Here is a 24,888-nt window from a genome sequence, read left to right as displayed (position 1 = left end):
CAACTTTTTCTTTCTTTTTTTTCTTTGCACATTTTTTTTCTTACATGATTATTCGATAAACATGATGATGATATCGATGACGATGACGACGACGACGATGATGATGATGTAGACATTTTCATTGATTGTTTAAGATTCTTTACACTGGAAAAACATCGAAATCTTGCCATTGTATTATGATGATGATGATGATGATGATGATGGTCATCATCACAATGATTGTTATTATTTTGTTGTTCTCGTTGATTATTATTATGATGGTGATGATTGGTTAGATTAGATAAAATTTTCTTAGGTGTACAAATTATTTTTGTGGGCGATAATGTTGTTGTTGTTGCTGATGAAATTGATAAACGTGATGATGGTGATGATGATGAAACAATTGTTCCGTTATTATTTGATGTTTTAGCGGCCATTGATTGTGATGATGTTGAACATGATGATGATGAACAAGATGAGAATGAGGAAGAATGAAAAAATTTTGAACGATGTGATTTTTTGGATTTACCATGGACATTATTATTATTATTATTTCTTTTATTGGCCATTATAGAATCATTATCATTTTTTATCGATGATGATGATGAAAATGATGGTGGCGGTGATGATGATGTAGAAATCGGCGGCGGCGGCGACGGCGTGGGAGAATTGGATGCCGTTTTCCATATACGCATTTTAAATGCAAGCAACATGTTTGTAATGTATACGCCGGGATCACAAATTTTGAATAATTTTTATAAATAACAAAAAAAACGAAAAAAAAAATTTCCCAACAACAACAACAACAACGAATTGCGATTTAAAGAATTGATGAAATCAACAATTTTTAATTTTCAACAACAACAACAACAACAATAACAGTAAAAACATTTAACAAACAAACAAACAAACAAACAAAAAAATTAATGCGATGACAATGTCAATGACGATAACGAAAACGACAATGAAGACAATGATAAAATAATAATGGAGCAAAAATTATTAGGAATAACAAATGAAAAGTCATTCGATATACACAATACAAAATGGAAAAAAAAGAATCAATTGAAAATGAGACAAACACAGACAGATAACAAAAAAAAAAAAAAAATTTTTTGTTGAGTCACAATATATAATAAAACAACAAACAAACTACCAGTAGAGTTGTTTGTAATACCGTTTAACCTTAAATCTTCTAACGGTCCATATGTATCACACACACCCACACACACACAACTCAATACTGAAAAAAATAATTATTTAGCGTTTACAGTTATTCAGGTTTTGAAGAATCAAACTTTTTATGGTGATGATGATGGTACAAATATATTATCAGTACAAATAAAAAAAATTTTTTTTTTTTTTTTTGATTTGATTATTATTGATATCACACACACACACACACAAAACAATTTTATATAAATGTTTACGCGGTGTATATACAACAGTTTCTCTTTACCTCTTGCGATTTTTTTTTCAATATATTTGGATACAAAAAAAAATCATCATCATCATCATCATCATAATCAGCAAGCAACGTCATCGTTTGGTTGTCACAAACACAATAATAATAATAATAATAATCTTTCGATTAAGATCCTTGATATAGCAGCTGTGTGTGTGTGTATGGTGAATATTCCATCCATTTTACACACACACACACACACAAATATCAATAATCCAAACAAACAAAAAAAATTTCTCGATCAAGTGGTACATCAAATTATTATTTTTTTTTTCATTTCATGATCATGATGATTATGTATTGATGAGAATTTTTTTTTTTTTTTTTTTTGGACGTTGCACATTTATTACTCCGTTTTCTTTTCTCTGTGATCGATAAATGTGATTGATTCGAATGAAAGGATTCGAATTTCTTTTCTTTTATGAATATATCGATTTACTTCATGAAAATATAAAATCTAATGTGTGTGTGTGTGTGGTAATTGAATCTATTTTTTTTCTGTATGATCAGTTGATGATGATGATGATGATAATATCATGGCCAGATATACAAAGTTTTTCGCTTCATAATTAAATTCAATTAATGTTGATATGATGATCAAAAAGAAAAAAAAATCAGAATGTAGCTGAAAATTATCATTATCATTTTTTTTTTGTTGAAAAAAATGATAATTAGACCAGGAAGACAAAATTTGAAAACACACAGTGAGAAAAAGTTCAAAACAAATCAAATATATATGATGATTGTGGGTGGTTATATAGCTGAGTGGTAAATTTTTTTTTTGTTTTCAAGATTCCGTAATAAATAGCATCATTTTTTTCTGGTTTCGATTCATTATTCATTTCATTTCATGTTGTTGTCGTGATGATGAATTGGCACTTTTTTTCTACTGTTCACTCTACATTAATTTTTTTTTTCAAATTCTCTTCATCATCATCATGTTATATATTCAATTATGGACATCGGAAATGATAAAATGGAGAAGAAAAAAACCCCAAAAAAACACACTTTGAATGATGACGACTGATGATGATTTGGAAAAAAAATTTTTTCCATGTCATACAATACGATTATTCTGTCGTATAGCCATGTAAATGAAATAAAAGTCATTTTTTTCCACTTCTTCAACCATCAACCATCATCATCATCATTGTCGAATCAATTCAATTCATGTGTCAACATACATATAGCAGAATAGACACAATACGATTATTGTTATTTTGTTGTTCTATTACAAAACTTGGTTGAAAAACTAATGAAAAAAAAAATTCCTACAAGTGTGTTACACACACACACACACACACACACAAAAACACAATGTAGTTTGACAGAACAAGTGAGAGTGAGAAAGCGAAAGAACACACACACACACACACATAGATGACAGAAAAGAATTGATGTAAAAAAAGAATTTTTTTTTATGAATTGTTGTATAAAGACGACGTGAAATATGTTTTTTTTTGATGATGATGATGATGATGATCAATAATATAACCCTACATTATATCATTGTTAATATATTGAAAAGCTAAAATGATATGATGATACTACAAGGATGTTTTCAAATGGAATTTTTTTTTTAAGAATCAAAATAATAATGTATGTGCACATGCTCCAAACACATACACACACACACATACACATACAATTGTGAAAATCCAACATTCGTCTGTGTATGTATCATTCATGAATATGATGTGACTGAACAATCAATCAGTTCAGTTCAGTTCAGTCATAATAATAATCATCATCATCATAAAGGGAGAAATAATAATAAAAAAAAACAAAACAAAACAAAAAGAACAACAACAACAAAAAAAATCTCCACACATTATACACATTGGTATAATTCTCTTTGTTGTTGAAGTAACAAATATACGCACAAACAACAAGTAATACACACACAAGGCATCTCCTCTCTGTCTCTTTCACTCTATCTCTATATATATTTCTCATTTAATAATTTTTATTTTTTGCCCATTTTTAAATCATTATTTTGCCCATTTTTTATTTCAGAGAAGCACATAGACACAATGGAGAAAAAAAAAGTTATACATGTGTGTGTGTGTGTGTGTGAACATTCAAATAAATATATTTCAACAAAAAGCGCGCATTTTATACATATGGCTTTAAAAAAAAACAAACTTTCACTTTTACTAAATCTCATATATAGATAGATAGTGTATCGGTATGTTTCATTCATTCATTCAATTGATTTGAAAATTAAATTTTTAAATTTTTTTACGACGCCTTTCTTTTTTTTGTTTTGTTTTTAATCAACGAACAATCATCAGATCCATTCATCTATCTTTGTTGTTGTTGTTGTTGTGCCATTCATTCATTCATTCATTTAGATAGACATTGAAAATTAAATGTGACAAATGAATGGAAAAAAAAACTAAATGATTATCGTATGATGACAGACAGACAGACAAGACAAGACGTTGACGGCAACAACAATAACAACAACAACAAAACGGTAATTGACTTGTTGTTGTTACGCATACACATAATTCAGGCAATTCTTTACTTCCCTTTCAGGCATTATCATCATTTCATTCCTAGTATTTTGTGTATTAAAAAAAAACATGAAATGCAATTTTTTTCAAGTTATAATTTAATTGAAAACAATCAAAGGTAGAGCCAAATGTATGTAAAAGTCAACAAACGAACAGAAAAATATGACATAAAACAATAAAAAAAATGTGGAAATGAAAAAACAAAACAAAAAAAAAAAGACAAAAAAAATCGAGATCAAAATCAATCAATCCAGAAAGAGCGACCTGATATCGAAAACAAAACAAACAAACAAACAAAATGAATACAATGGAGACATTGATTATAATTCACTTGAAATGATGGGATCGAACAAACATTGAAAACAAACACACACACACACAAAATGTGTACGATGAACAGGAACAAGAGCAAAAAAGGAATGAAATTAGATTTACGATATACCTGTGTGTGTGTGTGTGTGTGCTACCAGATACTCGATACAATAATCGTAATCGATAAAATGTTGGTAATTCTCAACAATAGAATACATACTCTAACGCAATGTGGTTATTGGCCTCATTCATTCATTCATTCATTCAATCATGGCCAATGTTTTTTCATTGCTTCCTGCTACTGTCGCCAATTGCCAATCATCATAAACATCATTCACATCATCATCATAAACAATATAAACAAACAATCATTCAATGAATCAATTGTATGCCAGCGAAAAAAAAAACGCAAAACAATATAATAAATGTTATTTTCTCATTTCTGGATCACAAATCTGTTTGAAAAAATGTGTAAAAAATGCACAGTATGGCGCCCAATAATAATAATAAATAACAACCAGATTTATAATGACATGAAAAATATTTCAATTTCAAAGAAGAAAAAACCGATTCATCAAGATCGAATAGCAAAAAAAAAGAATGGATTCGGTTATTCATCTTTCTCACTCTCTCTCTTTCTCGCTCACTTTCTCTACATGTCTTCATCAATGTCGACATGCATGCAAATGAATTGAAATGAAAGAATTGGCTGTCAAATGATTCTAAATTTACCCAAACAATCATAGACAGACACACACACACACAGAAACAGCAAGAGCAAGGGGGAAAGAAACCGCTTCCGCATGTATGTAAGTTTCAATTTGGAAAAATGAACTTTCATAGTGATAACAAGCTCAAGAGGTGGTAAAATTTTTTCTCCTTCTTTTTCATTTTTAACATCTCAAACAGCGACAATAATATTTGCAACAACAAACAGGGAAAAAAATTTGACAAAACCCAAAACTTCAAAAGAATGAAAATTTATAAAAAAAATGGCCGTAAAATTGAAAATGAAAGTGGAATGGACTACATACATACAGCTGATGAATATAAATGATGTATGTATACATCGTAAATAATTTTATTTTTATTACTCACATAATATAAAGTAGATCGTAAATTGTATTATTTCATTGCATTTGGTTATTATTTCATCTATTTATCTATCTATTTGTATGTCTGTCGTATGTCAATCAGTTAGTTAGTTAGTTAGTTAGTTAGTCGTTTATCGAGAGACTAGAAATAGATTTTTGTTCCTGTTTTTATTATCGTTTTGGTGACATATTATCGTCATGCACAATGTGATGAATTTTTATTTTCAATTTCATCATGACAAAAAAAAGACGACAACAACAACAACAACGATAATGACAATTATATAATGGTAATCCATCAAATTTAGTAGTTTAAGATTAAAGAATTAATCATTTATAATAATAATTTTTGCTTTTCATCTTAAAAATGTGAGAAACTTGTCAGAATTTTCGGGGTAATCATACACCGACACAAACAATGAGGTTGATCAAAATATTTCTTTTTTATATATGTAAAAATATTTCTTTGATTTTGAATATTTTATGGATGTTCGACTATTTAATGAATGTTATAACCTAATTAATGTTTCTAATTGATTGTAATCTAGTATATAAACCCATCCCAAATTATCATTATCGATCGAGTATCTGGGATCTATGATCTGCGTATACTTGATCAATAAAGCTTTATTTTATCCACAAATATTTCAATAGTGTCCGATTCCCAATCATGACTGCGAACGTATTATCGATATATGATCATTACGATGTTATGGAACATCGTAGTTTATTATATATATATATATAAATCATCGAAAAACATTACATTTACAATGTATGTATTGAAAATTTTACAAAGTATCTGGATCTTTTTTTTCCACTGTCTTTGTAAACATAATGTTGTGATGATTTCTATGATGTAAACTTGTAGCCTATATATAAAAAAAAAACATCATTAGCAAATTATATGTTCAACAAGTAGAATGAATGCAAATGAACAAGTGTAATTCAGAGTGTGTAGATTAATCATTCAAACATATATATAGGAAACGAATATTTAAATCATCTTGATAATGATAATGATGATGATGATTATAAACGAACAAATACATTTGATGATCTAGTTATGTCAGTGATCTTTATGAAAATGAAACCATTGAAGGAATATTAATAATCAATTGGTTGAAAAATAAAAACGGAAAAAAATCAGACCTAAATATCAATGAAATGATGAAATTCAAGGTAATTTGATGGATCAATTATCATCATTCAATAAAGCACAGGTGTAGATGGCCCGCACACATTGATTTTGTTGTTGTTGCTTTCATTATAGTTTTTTTTTTATTTTGAAAAAAAGGTGTGATCACGCTTGATGACACAAAAAAAATTTTTTATCAAAGGCAAGTTTTTTTTATTGTTTCTCGTTCAACAACAATAAGTTCAGTTCATATAATGACAATATGTGAATTGAAATTGAAATCAGAGGCAAAAATGAAAAATTCCAATGAATAAATATGGTATTTACAATTCATTTTATTCAAAATTGACCATGTTCCAAATAAAAATAAACATTGAAACATCAGATGAAAAAAAAAAATTTTTTTTAATGATTTTCAATTGTATACAACTTTCACAACAACAACAACAACAATATTATCATAACGTTTTTTTTTAGGAAAAAAAATCCGACCGATACAATCGAAAAAAAATAAGGTGTGCATCCATTATATTACATTGTCGACATAGAGACAATATGTATATAATGGCAAAAAAAAAAATATATATTGGTCAGGTGCGAACTTTGAAATAATTGTTGTTATATGCAAATAGGGACAAACAAACAAACAAACAAACACGTAGTTCAATAGATTCAGGTCTCCATTACTCCTATTTATTTTTTATTCACATATGATTTCGACATTTGACCTAGGAAATGGTTTAAATTTCAATCATTTTTAATCTTAAGAATGAATGTAACCTTGACGATTATCAATAACCAATATAAATATATTCTTATTTATTGTTGTGAAAAAAAACTAACAAAAGTTATTTATATAGGATTAATAAAATAAAATTTCCAATGAAAACGGATTCACCACCCATTTTATCCTTTCAGTTTATGATAATAATGTGTGTGTGTAGGTATATCAAACAACAGGTGTTCAATCCAATGTTTTTTGGTTTCCGAATATCGCAGCAACAATACAAACATATAGAAATTGCAATCACTTGAAAAAAAGAATTTTTGAAATGTAATGAACAACAAAAATGAAAGGGGGGATTAATGTCACAAAAAAACGCATAGAAATGAAAGCATCTAATAAAAAAAAAAATTTTTTTCAATACAATAACGTCATTGATTTCCATATTTAGTCAATCGCTCAATATATAACTAAATTACAATGTAATGTGGTCTTTTTAGAATCAGAAGAGAAGGAAAAAAAAACCTGAATTCATCGATCAAACAACAATATATGATGATAATGATGGGTGATGTCAATTGAAATCAATTACAAATTGATTGGAAATGAAATAAATTTCATTCATTCATATACAACACACATATATCACACAATGTCATCCGAGTAACAAAAAAAAAAAAAAAAATTATCGAATGATGACTGATCATTTTTTTTGTGTGTTTGGTATACATAAAATGTTAATAATAAATAATCGACTCATGACTTATTTCAGATCTCAAGATCCTGGATCCTATTATTACATGTATGAGTCAAAAACAAAAAAAAATCTCTTCCTTTCACTTCAAGTGTGAAATTTTTGATAAAAAAATAAAAGCTAAATTGAATAGGTTTACATTATTATGTGATTAGATAGATTGAAACTATAGCGACAAAACATCATTGATGATGATGATGATGATGAGATAATAATGGCAGTTGATGACTACGTGTCATGTAGAATTTTGTTCCTTCCATTGTGTATTGCATTACATGTATTGTTGCATTTTTTTTAAATGTACGTGTGTGTGTGTAAATAGGATCTGTCTAATGTAATCTAAGCTTACGACATACACACACACACATCGACATATCCATAAAATCGATCACAAAAAAAAGTGATTTGATCGATCAAAAAAGAAAAAAAAAATTTCAAACAAAAAGCCATCACACACAATCAAATAGATTTCAATCAGTGAAAGTCGCCCATCATCATCATCATAGCCAGTACACATTTTATTTTCCCGATTGAATCAAATTATTGAAAATTGACAAAAATGTCAGGTAAGTTTTTCCAAATAAAATTGACCATCATCATCAACAAAAAAAAAAAAACATACACATTGTGCAACGCACAATCCCTAACAAACACGATGGCCTACTAACTAAAATAATAATAAAATAATAAAAATCTGGCCAAACATTAGTAAACAATATGTTTGTTGAAAAAAATACAAAATAGCCTGTTTCAATTGTTGTGATGATGGTGACAACAGCATCCATGATGGTTTCACCTCTTCTTCTCTAGGACAACCACCGGAACCGGGTCAGCAATCATTTGGTGTACCAATTTATAATCAACCTGGTGGTGATAATCCTCCTGGACCAGCCGGTTATGGTGAACATGCCCATTTCAGTGGACCAAATAACAATGGCAACTATGGTATGGGCGTTGTTCCGCCGAATAATACACCATCGTTTGGCGAACCACAATATCATCGACCAGGTTTAGCCGAACCGACCTATCGAGTACCCGGTGTTGGAATCGGTCTAGGCGCAACAGTGCCAGGAACAGAACCTGGACTAGGAACATACGTTGGTAGTGATTTGCCACCACCTCCAAGCTGTGGTAATTCCGATAACTGAAAATTGTGTGAAAAATGAATGTTTTTTTGTGGTTGAACAATAAAAAAAATTACCTTTTTTAATTAAATGATTGATCATTCTACCGTATAATAATGTCACCACAATGCCGCCACAAGGCAAACAACGAAAAATAAAAATCAAGGATAATGGATGGCCATTTTTTCATCGTTTATCATGCGTTCATGTTGAACAATTAAAAGCGATTATAATGTCAAGATTTTTATCATGGTGTGTGTAAATCACAGTTTGATTTTATTAGCAAAATTTTCTTTATATTTTATTAATTGAATGACAAACGTAACAACGAACAACAAACCATAAGAATCAAAGTATTATAGGCAACAAAATCCCGTTATTTAGGACACGTTGCATTGATGATATGAAGGAGGACCATAATTTTGTATCGAAAAAATATACAATCGTTTCTCATTTTTATCGCATACAAAAAAAAACAATCTACAGTCAAATTTGCCATCTGGCACTAGTATATATGTCAAACACATTCAAACATCTTGGCATAAATATCAAGATTCTAGTCAACACAAAGCATAAACATTTAAAACAAGTTAAAAGAATTTAGTAAAGTTTGGATATCACCATATCACCAATCAATATCGAATCGTTAGCTATTGACAAATATGCCGGCAAACATTTAGCACCTGGAATCTTGATCACCAAAAAAAAACAGATGTTGATCAATTCTGGATCATTATAACTTTATATATTAAATTAATTTGAAATTCTCAATTCCTAATGACAGTGCTACCACCTTTATGTTTTGAATGAAAATACTAGAACGAAATCATGGTCCATCAACTAATAACATGATTTTTTTTGTTGGAAAAAAATTAAACCATAAAAAAAACATTTTCTACTCACTTTAATTAGTTGATTTTGATGATTCGAATTGGATTATGTCGAATGTCCAATATGATAGTGATGATAATTAACGGCAACAAACAAATTAGACCGATATGTTGAATTTTGATATTTAATTTTTATAATATAATATATGGATCAAAAGATTCTTATATTTTTCAGCCTAGTTTTTTTCTATCCTAATCGATGAGTATTTTATTTAATGGTTCACTCGATGATGATAATGATTGTTAGTTGTATATGCAATTTGTTGAGGGAGTTTTCTTTGTATGTTTATAACCATAACATTGGCATTTGTTTTATTAAATGAAAAACGTTTGCTTCATCAAATGTATTTCAATTAAACATAGTTCGTGACATATTGGAATGTATACAATCGTTGAAAAATGCTCATGAAATGAATGAAAACTGAACAATCGTATTTACAAAAAGAAAAAAAAATTTCACTTCTTTTGATTATGATGATGATGAATGAATGAAATTTAAAATTTCTTGAAATCAATCAAACATGGAATGTGTTTAGTTTACGAATTAGTTTTTTCTTGCTGAGTGATGAATAGTTTTTTTTTGGTATTATTTCTGCCATAAACAATGGGTAAGATTCTGTTGGTTTATTTATTCAGATCATTCTTTGGGTGGCTTCAGTTTAAAGGTTTTTTCTTGGGCTTCTAATTCATTCGGACAAAAGAAAAACTAATGAAATAAAATTTTCTACTACAAATAAAATTAAATAGAATTTTATACTTCTCTTGGTTGATGATAGTTATAATAATAATAATGTGAATTATGATTGCAAGATCAATTATTTTACCAATTTCAATTCTTTTGTATATACACATATAAAACCCCAAAAACAACGTATACAGAAAAAAAATAGACACGAATACTCGCGAATTCAATACACACACACAGACAACAAAAACAAAAACAAGGATCGATGATATTATTTGGCAACGACGACGACGACGACGACGACAACATCAAACGAATTTTTTACGCATGCGGTGTTTAACGTTCTGTTCCATGGAAAAGGATTCAAAATATAAGAATTTGTAGTGTAATATTATATATCATGTATGAATATATTCGATTTTTTTTAAATTATGATTTCCGTTCGAAAAAAAAACAGTGATGAAATTAAATTGATGAATTTTTATTGTTGATGAATATTTTGTTGTATTACAATATATATTATTATTATTTAAGCTTTGATTTGGAATAATTGAATGATAAAAATATCTTTTCCAATGATGGCTGATTAATCGAATAATGTTCAATATTTAAATGTCTTCGTGATTTTTCAATTTTGTCAAACATTTGGCTTAATTTAACATCATTATTATAGATATGATATGTGTATAGATTTTCATAGTTTGATTCAAAACGTGATGCAAAATTTTTTTCCATAAATTTATGCAAAGTAATTTCTTTACAAACATTAATCAATCTGGAACGATTATCCAATGTTTGTTGTGATGATTGTTTTGTATTGATTGCTAATTTTATTTGAACAATAAATCCATTGCCAAATTTACGTTTCAAATGTAATGGACTACCAATACATCGTATACGACCATTCACCATAATAACCAATCGATCACATAATGCTTCACATTCTTCCATCGAATGTGATGTCAACACCAATGATGATCCACCGGAACGAACAAAACGGATAGCATTCCATAGTCCTCGTCGTGATACTGGATCAATTCCGGTTGTTGGCTCATCTAAAAATGTGATTAATGGATTTCCAACAATCGACTAGCAAACAGATAGATCAAATTCGATAAATTATTAATCGAATAAAATTAATAAACTTACAATTGCGAAGCTTAGCTTTCGTTTCGTACCACCACTGTATTCATGAACGACACGATCAATGTGGCTAGTGAATTGAAGCAATTCAGCCATAGCATCGATTTGTTGAGGAATCAGTTCTTCTTTTATACCACGAATTTGACAGATAATCATCAGGGTCTCGCGTCCCGTAAGTTCATTGAGAAGACCATCGAATTGTGGACAATATCCAATGTGTTTGAATACTTTGTCTATTTCTTCTTTAATATTCCACTTGTTGATCCAAATATCACCGCTGGTCAATTTTGATGCACCGGTTATCATTTTGAATGTCGTTGTTTTACCGGCTCCATTTTCACCCAACATACCAAAACATTCTGCCCATTCGACCGAAAAGCTAATGTTCTTTACAGCTCTTAAACGGCCATAATTTTTCGAAACATTTTTGACAATCATTCCATGAGTTTCAAACATTTCATTGTGTTTAGCCATAATTCGAATTTCTTCAGCTCTTACATCATCATCTTTACAACTTGAGATGCTTTTTTGATTAAATTTCACTTGGTTAGTTTTTGCCCATTTTTCTTTGTTTAAATAATTCACTAATTTGTTAAGCTGTTTTCCGATTGGACCTTCCATGATTATCAAAGCTGACCAGTATACAAAACTAAGAAAAATACAACCAATAACATACTTGCCGATTCCAGGTGTTTCCATGCTCCAATAATTTTCATTATATCGGAAGCAATTCTTGGTGCAAATCTCTGAAAAAAAATTCAAAAGTTATTAGTAATCGAAAAAAAAATTATAAACATTTTACCTTTACAACAGTATAAAATTTGAACAGGCAAGTTTGGAATGTTTGGTGTTTGGCAAATTTTTTGTATATCGATTGTCATGTTCATCACATTATAAGTGGAAAAACAAACATCAAGACCGACAAAATTATCATAAATGGAAAAAATGCCCATTATGACAGCATAAATTGAAAAAATGTAAGAAAATAATGTATCACAAAATTCACTTGCGTAAAATAGATTAAAATCACCGATACGTAATAAAAGAACAGTGATAAAAGTGCTGAAACCAATGAAGAAAAAAGACAATGCAATTTGAACATAGGCTTTATGAGGATTCTTAAATATTCCTGACATTAAATAGATGAAAGGTAACGATGATAAACCATTTAGCAAAAGCAATATCATCATAAATGATTGATGCTTCAATGAAACAAATGCTTTCACATTAAAAATGTATAGTATAAAAGCAAGTATTAACACCGATATCAAATAGATGAAAAAATCCAGAATAAAAGTACTTATCCAATAGTAGAACATTTTCAGGCCAGAAATCTTTTGAATTAGTTTAAAATTTGAAGATTTTTCGATGACCAATAATGATGAAAAACTGGCCATCAGAAAGCATATTGAGGCAAGTAAACAGATCATTATTTGTGTTTGAAAAACTGAATCAAATTCTCGGGCTTTAATTGATTCACTAATTTTCTTTGGAAATGGATCATTCCAGATGGATAATTTAAATTGACTTCGATTCAAACTGTATCGTAATAATGTTTCATCAACCAAAGCAACGGCAATGGCTGCCGAATGATAAGCATGATTATTGAACAAGGCAACAGCAGAAATTTCATCGTTGTTTCGCGAAAACATTGATGAAACAAGATAATTTAAAGCTCTATAGTTCAGATCATTTTGTCGAAGGTCAATAAGATAATTCATAGCTTTTGATTTGATTTGGTCAGTCGTTTCAGATGATACGTTATTTGTTATAACATTTGAATTTTCTTTCAATAGATCGATATATGTTTGTCCTAAAGCGATTGATTCGGAATCAAGTGAAAAGAATGATGTCGCATGTATTTGTCGGTAAGTTTCAAGATTTAAAAGCAACGCAGGTGAACTTGTCAAGCTATGAGCCACACCCATGGCACTAATAATGCCAATAATAAGAACGATTGCGGGAAGAACAAAATGTGCAACTAAAAGAAAAGGACTTCGTAGCAGAAACCGTAATTTTTTGACAAATTGACTTTGAAAAATTTGCCTCAAATGTGCCAGTTCACTGCTATGTTCCAATGAATTATGTTTCATTCGATCAATTAGATCTTGTGAATATTTTTGTTCTGAATCAATGTCATTCAGCTGAAATTGATTGGCCCTATTCAAAAAGATGATATTATTGGAATAAAGAATCTAAAAACATGGAAAAAAACTCACCGAAAAAAGACCTCTTCGATTGTGGAAACAGAAATACCAAAATGATCGATGCCTAGATCAGTGTTATTCTGTTCGATTGTCAAGAATAGTGGTCCAAAATTTTTAGATTGACACTCTGGCAAACTGAATGTCATTTCATTATTGCTTGAAGCCAACAGGTTGGCATCAATGATGTGTGAATTGATCAAATCGATGATTTTTTGCTTATTTGCTTGCCTTGTTATTGCAATCTTTAAGAGATGACCCAGCTTGAAATCTTTACGTAATTGGTATGGTGATCCAAAGCATTTGAGTTGTCCTTGCTGCATAATGGCAATTTTGTCTCCTAAGACATCAGCTTCTTCCATGCAATGTGTAGAGAAGAGGATTGTTCGGTTAGTTTTTTCTTTGATTAGGAAATCCCATAGGAATCTACGAGCTGAAACATCCATTCCTGATGTAGCTTCGTCCAACAAGACAAACTTGGACCCACCTACCAGAGCTATTCCAACCTATAGACCAAAAAATAACTTTCAAACATAATTCCAAATCATAAAATAGACATACCGAAAGTTTACGTTTCATACCACCGGACAGCGTAGAAGCCAAATTTCGTCTTTTGGAGTTTAGATCCAATTTATTAATCAGTGAATCAATTTCCTCGTAAATAGATTTCTCACAAACATTTTTCAATTTGCAATAAAACCATAAATGTTCTTCAACAGTAAGATGATCAAATAAAACATCAAATTGTGGACATATTCCAAGATTTTCACGCACACGTTCCATATCATCATGGAGATTTATTCCATTAATGAGGATTGTACCGCAACTAGGAATGATTAAACCACATAACATGGACATCAAAGTGGTTTTTCCCGCTCCATTATGTCCTAATAGAACAGTGATGCGATTTTGTGGCAAATTCAACGTCAAATTTTTAACGGCAAATGTTTTCTGGTCATCATACGATTTATATAAATTTATTATATGAACTCCATTAGAATCTAGCGGTTTTTCTTCATCTTTTTGGTAATCATTTGATGGATAAAAAAAATTGACAAAAAAATTCCATGGTTTGCCCATTCCATATTTTCCTGGAAATACGGCTCCAATATAAATAGCAGTGATAAATTGTACAACTGATGTCACTAGAAACATGATGAATATATAACCAAATGTCATTGGATCATCGTGTGCTATTGGCTCCCAAATGTTGTTCCAATGAAGACCGATATGATTAATTTCTAGCTCAGAAATTATCATCAATCCAAATGGCATGTTTATGTTGAACAAAAAACTTGAGAATAATCGCCATTCAAATGGTATTTCGCTTAAAATTACATTATGATTAGATGGATAATTTTGGAATCTGATGAAACTTACTCATAATTAAAGTTGATAAAATAATATGGTAAAAATAAGAGAATGTAAATGGTACCACCGATTGTTCCGGCAAAATCAGCCTTTTCTGATATTTTGGGTATGCTACTCACCAGAAAACAAAACGTTATTACAGAAACGACATAAAACATGATGAATAGGAACACTAAAAATGGATCACTGTATTTGAGTATAGCTTGTTTGCCAAATGGAATACAGAGAATCGATGTTATGATTATGCCGAATAAAGTATGCCATAAAAAAGCATAAATAAACCAGGATAGCCAATGCATCCATTCGCGTAGACCCATTATTTTCATTATTTCTTTCAATCGTAATTCTTTCTCCATCACAATGTCTTTGGTTAACTCCATCGAGATGGATAGAAAACTTAACAAAAAGACTATTGGAAAAACAATTTCCATGTAAAAGAGAAAATCGTTTTTCTGATATTTCGGAAACGGGTATCGTTGGATGGACATACGAAGTTGATCAAAAAAATTTTCACTTTTAGGATCAAAATAGATGGCTATTGCTTTGCTGATTTCATGTTGTATATACAGAAATCCATTGTTGAAATAATCTGGTGGTCCACCATAACTATTGTTCGCTGATCTTGGACCACTCAACACGTGCCGTGGCCAGTATTTTGATGTTTTCCAAGTCAATTCGATAAATCGAGACACACTATTACCATTCTGATTTGGAATGAATGGAAAACGAATTTTGAAATCAGCACCATCATAATTAATTCGATTAAATACAATTGCACAAGAAATTTTGTTGTTGTTGTTTCTCTCATAATAAGCGATTAGATCGGATTCATTGTGAAATCCAATTATTTCAGTGGTCACGATGTTTTTGTGCAGAATTTCCATGATTTCTTCAGTTTCATTAGTTAACGGAGCATATAGAATTTGTTTATCAGAAATTGCAATTGTGGACAAATCTTCATCAATACCATGTTCGTTATATATAGTCGTGTTTTTGACAAATTCTTGATCGGCTACCATTTGAATCAAGACTAATATGATGCAGAAAATACATGGTACTAGCAACCAGAATATTGATCGACATGGATGACGGCTTTTGATTTTAAAATTTTTCCATAATAACAAAATCACCGGGTTATTAAACAAGCAAATGGCAAGTTTTTCGATGAAATTTGGATCAAATTCTGATGATGATGATGATGACGCTGATGCTGAGGAGGAGGAAGAAGAGGAAACAATTTCATTATTTGATACAATTTCATCATTTACTGGTTGTTTCTTAGGCAACATGATCAATACATAGATAATGCCAATGATGACTACGATTAACGACTAGATATTTATTGTGTTTAAATATGTTTTGATATTGTCGAAAATGAAAAGAATTCGAATTTTTTGCATCTAACCAATTTCCAACACTAATAATACAATAATAAGTCAACTAATATTAATTGTTAAATCAAATATTGTTGTCATCGAATGAATCAGAGAGAAAAAAAACCAAAAAAAAAAAAAAAAAAATTAAAAATCTTGGATACGGCTAAATCGATTAAGATGAATGACAAACAGGATACAACACCGTTGACATACATAGGTAACGACAATGCAAAAGCTTTCATCCAAAAAAAAGCAAACATCCAACATTTACTTGAGTGTGTGGTTTTTTTGTTGTTGTTGAAATTTTATTGTGTAGATTCTGATTTCGCTATCGAATGAAAATGCATAAATTATTCCATCAATTTTAATATAATGATAATAAACAAACAAATTATTTACTTTTTAATAAATTAATTTTAATCATGATAATGATGATGATTATTATTATTATTGGTTATATACAAGAAAAAAAAATCAATCAAAAGTATTTATTGATTTGGATTCATCTTTTTTTTTTTTTTTTTTGCCACAGGATGTTTGTCTTTTAAGGTTTGAAAAAAAAAATTATTTGTGGTTAGTGTATATATATATATGTGAGTACGTGCGTGTGTGTGTGTGTGTGTGTGTGTTTAAATTTGTCAATTATCAGAAAAAAAAGGAAAATGAAAGAAAGAAAACACGACTGTTATGACTAGTTCCTTTCCGGATTTTCTTTTCGAAATATATATGTAAAAAAAAAATTTAAAAAGATTTTCTTTGATAAAATCGTATTGCCATTACAAATGGTCAATCGCGATTAATGCTGATGATGATGATAATGATGATGCGAGTGTTTGTGTGTGTTTTTTTTGAACTATAAACTATGTATATATATATAATATATAAGTAATTATGGAATCAATGATGATGATGTGATAAATAACAATGTTTGGCAGTTTTTTTTCCATTATAGTCAATTTCGTACATATTATGTAATATTAGAAAACATGGAGTGTACACACATATAGAGCACCGTTGTAAAAATGATTCGAATGTCGATGTTGTTGATAAAAAATGAATTTGGCTGCAGGGTGTAGTGAGAAAGAGAAAGAGAGAGAGAAAAAAAAAACACTACTAAAATATATAACAAGAATATCACTGAAAAATAAGAATAATAATAAGCAAGTATATGATTATTATCAATTTATGTTACATATATAAGAAATAAGCTGACAATTATTAATTGTGATTATTTTGTGTTTGTGTGTGTGTGTGTGTGTGAAATACTGGTTCAGACGTTATTTTTCTGTTCAATGAATCAGGTGTGTCGACAATGGTGTTGGCACATTTACATTTACATCAATGATAATAATGAAGTTGATAGAAAAAAAAGATCAATTTGTTATAAACAATGAAAATGAGAGAAAAATTATATAAAAATGAATACTAAATTTTTTTTTTTTTAGAAAAATGTAGAATCAATTGGAATGTCGTTCGAATGAATATGACCAATGATCCGTATGGTAGTTATATAAAGAAATGTGTTTGTAAAGTTGAAGTTTTTGTCACGACATCAATCAAAATCCGAAACAATAATTTTTGTTGAGATCAAAAGAGATTATAAAAGTCGATCCAAAAAGATATTAGTCCACACAGTTTTCACGATTGTTGTTGATTATGGATCATTAATTTGTATATATTGAGCAAACATAAATTCAAATTTTGATATAATGATCGTCAGAATGAGATGTAAATTTTGATTCGTCTGTGATACTGGTAATTGAATTTTGATTTGATTTTTTTTTTACCAGCTAAGATTGGATGATTATTCACAAATTTTTTTTTTTGGTTTTTGATTTCTAACTATTGCATTCGTTTTTTACATGGTTTATTCTTCCTCGCTTTCTCCTTGCACATACATGACGGCCAAATTCTGGAACCTTGGTCCCCAACGATTCAGATAGTCAAAATCCTGTTCATTATCATCCATAGCTGATGCTAATGAACTTAGAGAACCAGCTGTACTGCCACAACCTTCGTATGCATAGTTACGTAGATCATCAAATGGAGGTGCGTTTGGGTCAGTGTCTGCTTTTTCAAGATTTTCTCGTATCAATTCTCCAACATCTGGATGGCCATCAGGTGGGACTAAAACATCGATAATGTTCAAATGTTTAATGTATTTGCGTATGATAAAAAAAACTTACATTGGCGATGACGCATATCTTTGATCATCGTTGGTTTGCCCGGTATCGTTGCACCAGTGGGATCAATCGGTATACGAAGTGGAGTTATGTCATAGGCATTCATATCATCCTCTCCACCGCCTTCGTCATCATAGCTGATGATATTCTCACGAACGTCATCATCGACGTCGTGTCCAAATTTTTGATGAGGTCGTTTACTTCGTTTGTAAATCAAAAAGGCAGCAATCAAAACTGTAAATGAAATTAATAAAATTAAATTAATTGAAGCTCGTTGAATGAATAACAAGGAAAAAAACAATCCCCGATGATTGATCCCAATAGCAGTGAACGATAGTCGTTTGATGATTATGAATTCAGAATCTTACTTGAATAAAAGATGACACAAAGGAGAATTATGAGCAAAGCATCCATTCCTAATCCAACAGCTGCTTTGCCTCGACGTAATAAGGGTCCTTCTTCGCAGCTACAATTATCACAACGGAATCCTTCTAATTGACATTCACAAGAATATCCACCGCCACGAGGAATATTATAACAAATACCGCCACGACCACAAGGGTGCCATTCACATTCATTTCTATCTTCACAACTAAGACGATTTGCCGTCATTTGAAATCCAGTGGGGCAACTAATTGTCGGAAAGTATAAATAGATTATAGTGATTGATGATCATAATTCGTATAAAGTGAACAGTGAAACATTGAGAAACGAATAGGAAATGAGAAAAGGAAAATGAAGAAACGACGCACAGACACTGCTATGGAGATCCGGAAAATTCGGAGATCGAATAAATGAATAATAAAATGAAACGTACTAATAAAATTAAAGGCCAATATAAGTATGATAATCAATGCAGAATTGCTCAATTGAAGCTCTTTGCCGACACGCAGAGCATTACAATATTGGCCGGAGAAATGAGGCAAACATGTACAGTGGAATCCTCGGCCGTCTGGTAGATTCATACACGTTCCACCATTAAGGCAAGGATTAATTGGATAACATTCATTAAGATCAGTACAATTCTTTCCGTCTCCAGTGGCTCTGAATCCAAGTGGACATCTTTCATTTGTAGACAAGACAGTGAAGTGGTTAGCAGAAAACAATAGAAAGGTTGGAAATTGAAAGTTAAAACAGTGAAAAGATTTAAAATAGTAATAACAGAGAAATCGATATGAATTAATCAAGATGAACAATTTGGGTTATAATGGTTTGATCACAAAAGTTCGACATACCTGCATTCATGCAAATTCCAGAGATCTATACATTCGAATGGATGATTGCAATGTATTCCTTCACATGGATTATTAGAAGGACAACCAGTAATTATGTTTCGAGCCTCAACAACAAAAGCATTTTCCGATCCATTTTCCATGGGCAATTGTCGACCGTCCAAACGAATGTCAGCCATACAGCCTAAATAATATTAAATTAAGGATAAGTTATAAAAAATTTAAAAAATAGACATTAATCGTACCTTCAACATAATCAAAATCAACAATATATTGAGATGGGCCGACAATTTGGGCAAATCCACCAGCCATAACGTTTTGTTTGTCAACCAACAACAATTGATGTAATCCTTCATATTCGGTAATTTCATTAGATCTTCGACCTCCACCACCATCCAATACGATTGAAGCAGTAGAACCATATCGTTGAACTTTGACGGTATGCCATTGACCATCACTGACAGAAACGAATGGCAACCATAGTTCACGTTCTTCAAGATTATTCAGATTGAAACGGAATCGTAATTTTTTGTCTTTAATTTCTAGGATCCAATATTCACGATAATGTTTGCTGGCTACTCGAAATAGTTCGCCATTCTTTTGTCGTGTTCGGAATTGTAGTTGAATTTCATTTCGATAAGGATCCGGATCAAAAGAAATGGCATATTTGATATAACTGTTAGTCTGGAACATCTTCGACATTGTTTCACGATCACAGTTAGGTCCAGTCCAACCAGGTTCACATAAACATCGGGCAGAATTGAAGCTGGCCACACATTCACCGTTAGAACATCGACCATAAATTGAATTTGCTTTACACAATTCTTCCGAAATTTGACATCCAGGTTCTGAATTAGAATACGAACCAGGAGAACCAAGATCATACATAACACTGTTATGAATCAAATTTCTGATGCATCCGTTGAAGCCGATCTTAGTGGGAAGATTAAAGTAGTTAGCATTGGCCAATAAGGGCGATATGCCTGCCGATGAAAGTTTCTGATATAGACCGCCAACTTGCAAAGGACTATTTACATTGAGAAATTCATTAAATCCAACAATTTGTGTAATATTTTCACATCGAGAACGATCTACTCTCATTAAATCATCGTCATTGAATCGAATACCAGCACAGTTGTCAACTAGGATTCGAGCTGTTTCTTTCGTCCAGAAAATATCTATACGATGCCATTCACCATCATGTAAATCACCAATCGGATGAACAGTTAACTCGGCTGTACCAGATCCAAAATCAATAAGCAGTCTTGGATTACCACGTTGAAGTTCTAGAGAGATGAAATCAGTTATTTTATATTCGCCTTCGATTGGCTCGCCCATTGGACCATTGTAGAAAAGCAAACCACTAGGTGTTCGGGTCATAAATTCGATGGAAAGATGAGAATCTGAACAAACTTGCAATGGAGGATACCATGCCCAACCATCGCCGTGGAAAGTACGTGAAGGCATTTCGCAACGTGGACCGGAATATCCTCGAGGACAGGTACATAATGCTCCAACCAATGAATCAGTACAACGACCACCATTTAAACAATGGGGTGGCATTTTACGACATGTTTCGGTTTCATCGAAATCCCTTGGACCACAGGAACATTTGGGACGGACACCAACATTAACGCCAACAAAAGATGTACGATTAGCATTGACAAATATTGGTTGTGGATAGATTTCAAGTACGTTGGTACAGCTTGCTCCTTCACAATTTATATTTTCCACCAAACATTCATCGATTCCAACCATGGTAATATTGATGCCAACTTGATGTTCAATAACTTTTCGATTCAATGTAACTGCACCATCCAAAAATACAGATTTTAGGTAAGGAGATCCATGAGCTGAAAATCGAATGTCAGTGATTGGAGGCCTTTCGGATCTGGTTATCACACTGAATACATCTAGGTTTTCGCGTTGTACTTTCAGAATACGGGCCAATACATCCTTGAATTTTTCATATTTACTTTTCTCCTGTTTTTGTTTGTGTGGAAACCAAACTCGAATAAAATCTTCAGCAGTGATTCCACTAACACGAATTGAACCAGAATTATAAACAGCTTCTTCGGGCAATTCACGAACAACAACAGTAACGTTGGCCGGGACATTTTGTGTATGTTTACGATCATGAACATTAAATCGTAGAAAGTATTCACCATTGGTTACATTTTTCATTGTTATCATGCCATCGTCAGTATTCAAATCAAACAATGGATGAGCAACACCACCATCCCAGATGAATGATTTATCTGGCAAATCCCAATCATCAAGATCTTCCACATGAACTCTACCAATCGGTGTTGGAGGTGATTGTCCAAGAAAGTTGTATACGAAGATGTTTTTGCTTCCAGGATACATACGATTATCGTTGATATCACCGATGATTACAGTTAATGTAGATGTTCCTGATTTTGATGGATAGCCACTATCTTTAATGACGATCGGAACCAGATATTCTTTTTGAATTTCACGATCAAATTCTTTTTTCGAAGTTACGATAGCCATACCATCACCATTGGCACCTTTATGATCTTGATGAACATCGAAAAATTCTTTGATCGTATCGGAAGCATCTTTCGATAGACGGAATGTGAACGGAGGGCCATTATTTCTGGAACGATCATCATCATCTGTAGCAAGAATTTCTTCAACTTTAGTTGGCCCTTGATGTTCCATGATGACTGGTCGATAATCTTTGAGAAATCTAGGCGCATTATCATTAACGTCAACGACAATAACTGTCAATGTAGTTGTAGCTGTACGGGCCGGGATACCATCATCGATGGCCAAAATTTTAACATGATGACGTGGAGTATCTTCACGATCTAACATACGTTGTGTTTTGACCACACCATCTTGTCCGATAGTAAATTGACGCTTTTTATCAGATGATCGATCAATGGCATAGCTGACACGTGATTTTCCACCTTGATCAGCATCATGAGCAACAAATGTTGCTAATGGAGTGCCTATATTAGCATCTTCTTGCACAGTTACATCTAAATTTGTTTCTTTGAATTCAGGCTTATTATCATTAATATCACGAAGTCGGATGTAAACTTTGGCATAATCAACATGATACGATTCAGAGCTTTCACCACTATCACTAACTTGTATGGTTATATTGAAGCCATAACGCTGTTGATAATCTTCATAGTCGAGTGGTTTCGCCACTTTCAACGAACCAGTACCATCAGAATTGGTAACCATTGTAAATTTGTCAGCACCAACTGAATTTTCCAAAACTCGATAACTAAATCGATTGGTCTCGAGTAAATCTTGATCGTTGACAGAAACTACGAGGATAGGATTTTCTGGCAGCATTTCACCATCAGTTTCATCAACTTCTACACTCCATTCTTTTTTGGTAAACTCAGGGGGCATATCATTGATGTCACGTATTTTTATCGTAGCCGAACCTGTACCTTTCAGTCCACCACCATCAGTAGCGACCACTTTTATTACATATTCCGGATTTTGTTCACGATCCAAACAACAAACCAAAGTCGAGATTGTACCGGTATCTTCATCAATTTTAAAAATTAATTCTCCACGTTCGTTAACAGGATTTTGTTCAATAGCATATTTAAGTCGAGCGTTTGAACCTTCATTAGGATCATCATAATCGACAGCAGTCATGGTCATAACTGTCATATCAGCGGTGCCATTTTCGGTAACGTTGCCTTCATATCGTGATTGTGGAAAGAATGGAGCATTATCATTAATGTCTCGTAAGTTGACTAACACATCAGCATAACCGACTAAACCGTTACCACCTTCATCTTCTGCGAATACAGTAAAACGCCATTGTGAACGACCAGTTGGTAAATCACGATCCAGCGGTTTTAGCACGTAGATTTCACCAGTTGTTGAATTTATAGAGAATTTGCTGTTACGAGGATTCTTGTCATCGATACCTTGGCCAGTCAAAAAATATACAATGGCTTGAGGACGATCTCGATCACCATCCGTTGCAGTGACCTAAAATTAAAAAACATTGTTTATTAATCAATTTTCTTGAACAATCAATGAAAAATAATTCTCAAGTGTCAATCCATCAATAAATGGTTAGCGTGTTATTCAACAATAAAAACAAAAAAAAGTCGGTCAAAACTAAGTGGGTCCAAATTTTTACCTTAAGAATCATTTTGGGTAAATCTTGATCATCTTCTTCAAGAATTGTGGTTTCATAGGAGCTCTTTTCAAATTTGGGTGGTAAATCATTGATGTCTTTTATGAATAAACGGACTTGGGTAGAATTTTCGTGCAATGTATCCGATGCGACTAAGGTCAGGTTATACTACAATCATCAGGGGATGAAAAAAAATGAAACAAAAAATTGAATAATTTTCCTATTAAAAACAAAAATCAGGAAAAACAAAGGAAAAAAAGAGGGGCAATTTGCAAAATTTCATACATAATCGCTAACCAACCATTGGTGATAATTTACACTTATTTAATAATGATTCAATTTGAATTTATTTAAACCTGTAACACTCGTTTAGGTAGCATTCGATCATCCTCTTCGGTGATCTGTGTTTCATATGTTGGCCGATCGAATATCGGTGGATTATCGTTGACATCATTTACATGGATGACTACGTGAGTGAAATTTTCATTGAGATTATCTGATGCAACCAAACGTAGTTTGTACTATATACAGTATATATATTTTTCAGAATAATA

The 24,888-nt window shown here is 31.5% G+C and overlaps 4 protein-coding genes across 9 annotated transcripts in view; 1 reads left to right on the top strand and 3 right to left on the bottom strand.

Annotated features, from left to right (window-relative positions):
• trc (Serine/threonine-protein kinase tricornered) overlaps positions 1-10,980 on the bottom strand; it is a 32,052-nt gene extending 21,072 nt beyond the window's left edge. For 2 of the 5 annotated variants that reach the window (XR_012832300.1, XM_047056147.2), the window contains exon 1: positions 45-1,287. Coding sequence is in view for 1 of the 5 variants with exons in the window: in XM_047056147.2 (XP_046912103.2) it covers positions 45-692 (648 nt within the window). In the remaining 4 variants the exon portion in view is untranslated. Of the gene's footprint in view, positions 1-44; positions 1,288-10,012; positions 10,706-10,756 lie in introns of those variants that run through there. The other 3 variants (XM_075732248.1, XM_075732235.1, XM_075732239.1) reach the window with 3 other exon arrangements.
• LOC124493089 (uncharacterized) lies at positions 7,855-9,200 on the top strand. 2 transcript variants are annotated; one of them, XM_047056151.2, is made up of 2 exons: positions 7,855-8,551; positions 8,730-9,200. In XM_047056151.2, the coding sequence occupies exons 1-2, from the start codon at positions 8,545-8,547 to the stop codon at positions 9,131-9,133; spliced, it is 411 nt and encodes a 136-aa protein (XP_046912107.1). In that variant the 5' UTR covers positions 7,855-8,544; the 3' UTR covers positions 9,134-9,200. The 2 variants fall into 2 exon arrangements, with proteins under 2 accessions (XP_046912107.1, XP_046912108.1); XM_047056152.2 differs by having other exon boundaries at positions 8,333-8,551; positions 8,796-9,200.
• Positions 10,981-11,149: 169 nt separating the features above from the next.
• On the bottom strand, positions 11,150-16,730 carry LOC124491801 (phospholipid-transporting ATPase ABCA3). The gene is made up of 6 exons (XM_047054499.2): positions 15,412-16,730; positions 14,593-15,358; positions 14,047-14,537; positions 12,630-13,987; positions 11,834-12,573; positions 11,150-11,773 (listed from the first exon to the last, which is right to left on the bottom strand). Exons 1-6 carry the CDS (start codon positions 16,689-16,691, stop codon positions 11,210-11,212), a joined length of 5,199 nt encoding a protein of 1,732 aa, XP_046910455.1. The 5' UTR covers positions 16,692-16,730; the 3' UTR covers positions 11,150-11,209.
• A 442-nt stretch (positions 16,731-17,172) lies between these two features.
• The window catches only part of CadN (neural cadherin), a 30,535-nt gene continuing 22,819 nt past the window's right edge, over positions 17,173-24,888 (bottom strand). The window contains exons 8-14 of the mRNA XM_075732220.1: positions 24,691-24,855; positions 24,338-24,502; positions 20,439-24,183; positions 20,197-20,377; positions 19,330-19,592; positions 18,965-19,195; positions 17,173-18,905 (exon numbers count right to left, since the gene is read on the bottom strand). Coding sequence (XP_075588335.1) covers positions 18,646-18,905; positions 18,965-19,195; positions 19,330-19,592; positions 20,197-20,377; positions 20,439-24,183; positions 24,338-24,502; positions 24,691-24,855 — 5,010 coding nt within the window. The 3' untranslated portion in view covers positions 17,173-18,645. The remainder of the gene's footprint in view (positions 18,906-18,964; positions 19,196-19,329; positions 19,593-20,196; positions 20,378-20,438; positions 24,184-24,337; positions 24,503-24,690; positions 24,856-24,888) is intronic.

Source organism: Dermatophagoides farinae, chromosome 1 (assembly GCF_024713945.1).
Source record: "Dermatophagoides farinae isolate YC_2012a chromosome 1, ASM2471394v1, whole genome shotgun sequence".
Classification (NCBI taxonomy): Eukaryota; Metazoa; Arthropoda; class Arachnida; order Sarcoptiformes; family Pyroglyphidae; genus Dermatophagoides; species Dermatophagoides farinae.
This window is presented reverse-complemented; position numbering and strand designations above follow the sequence as displayed.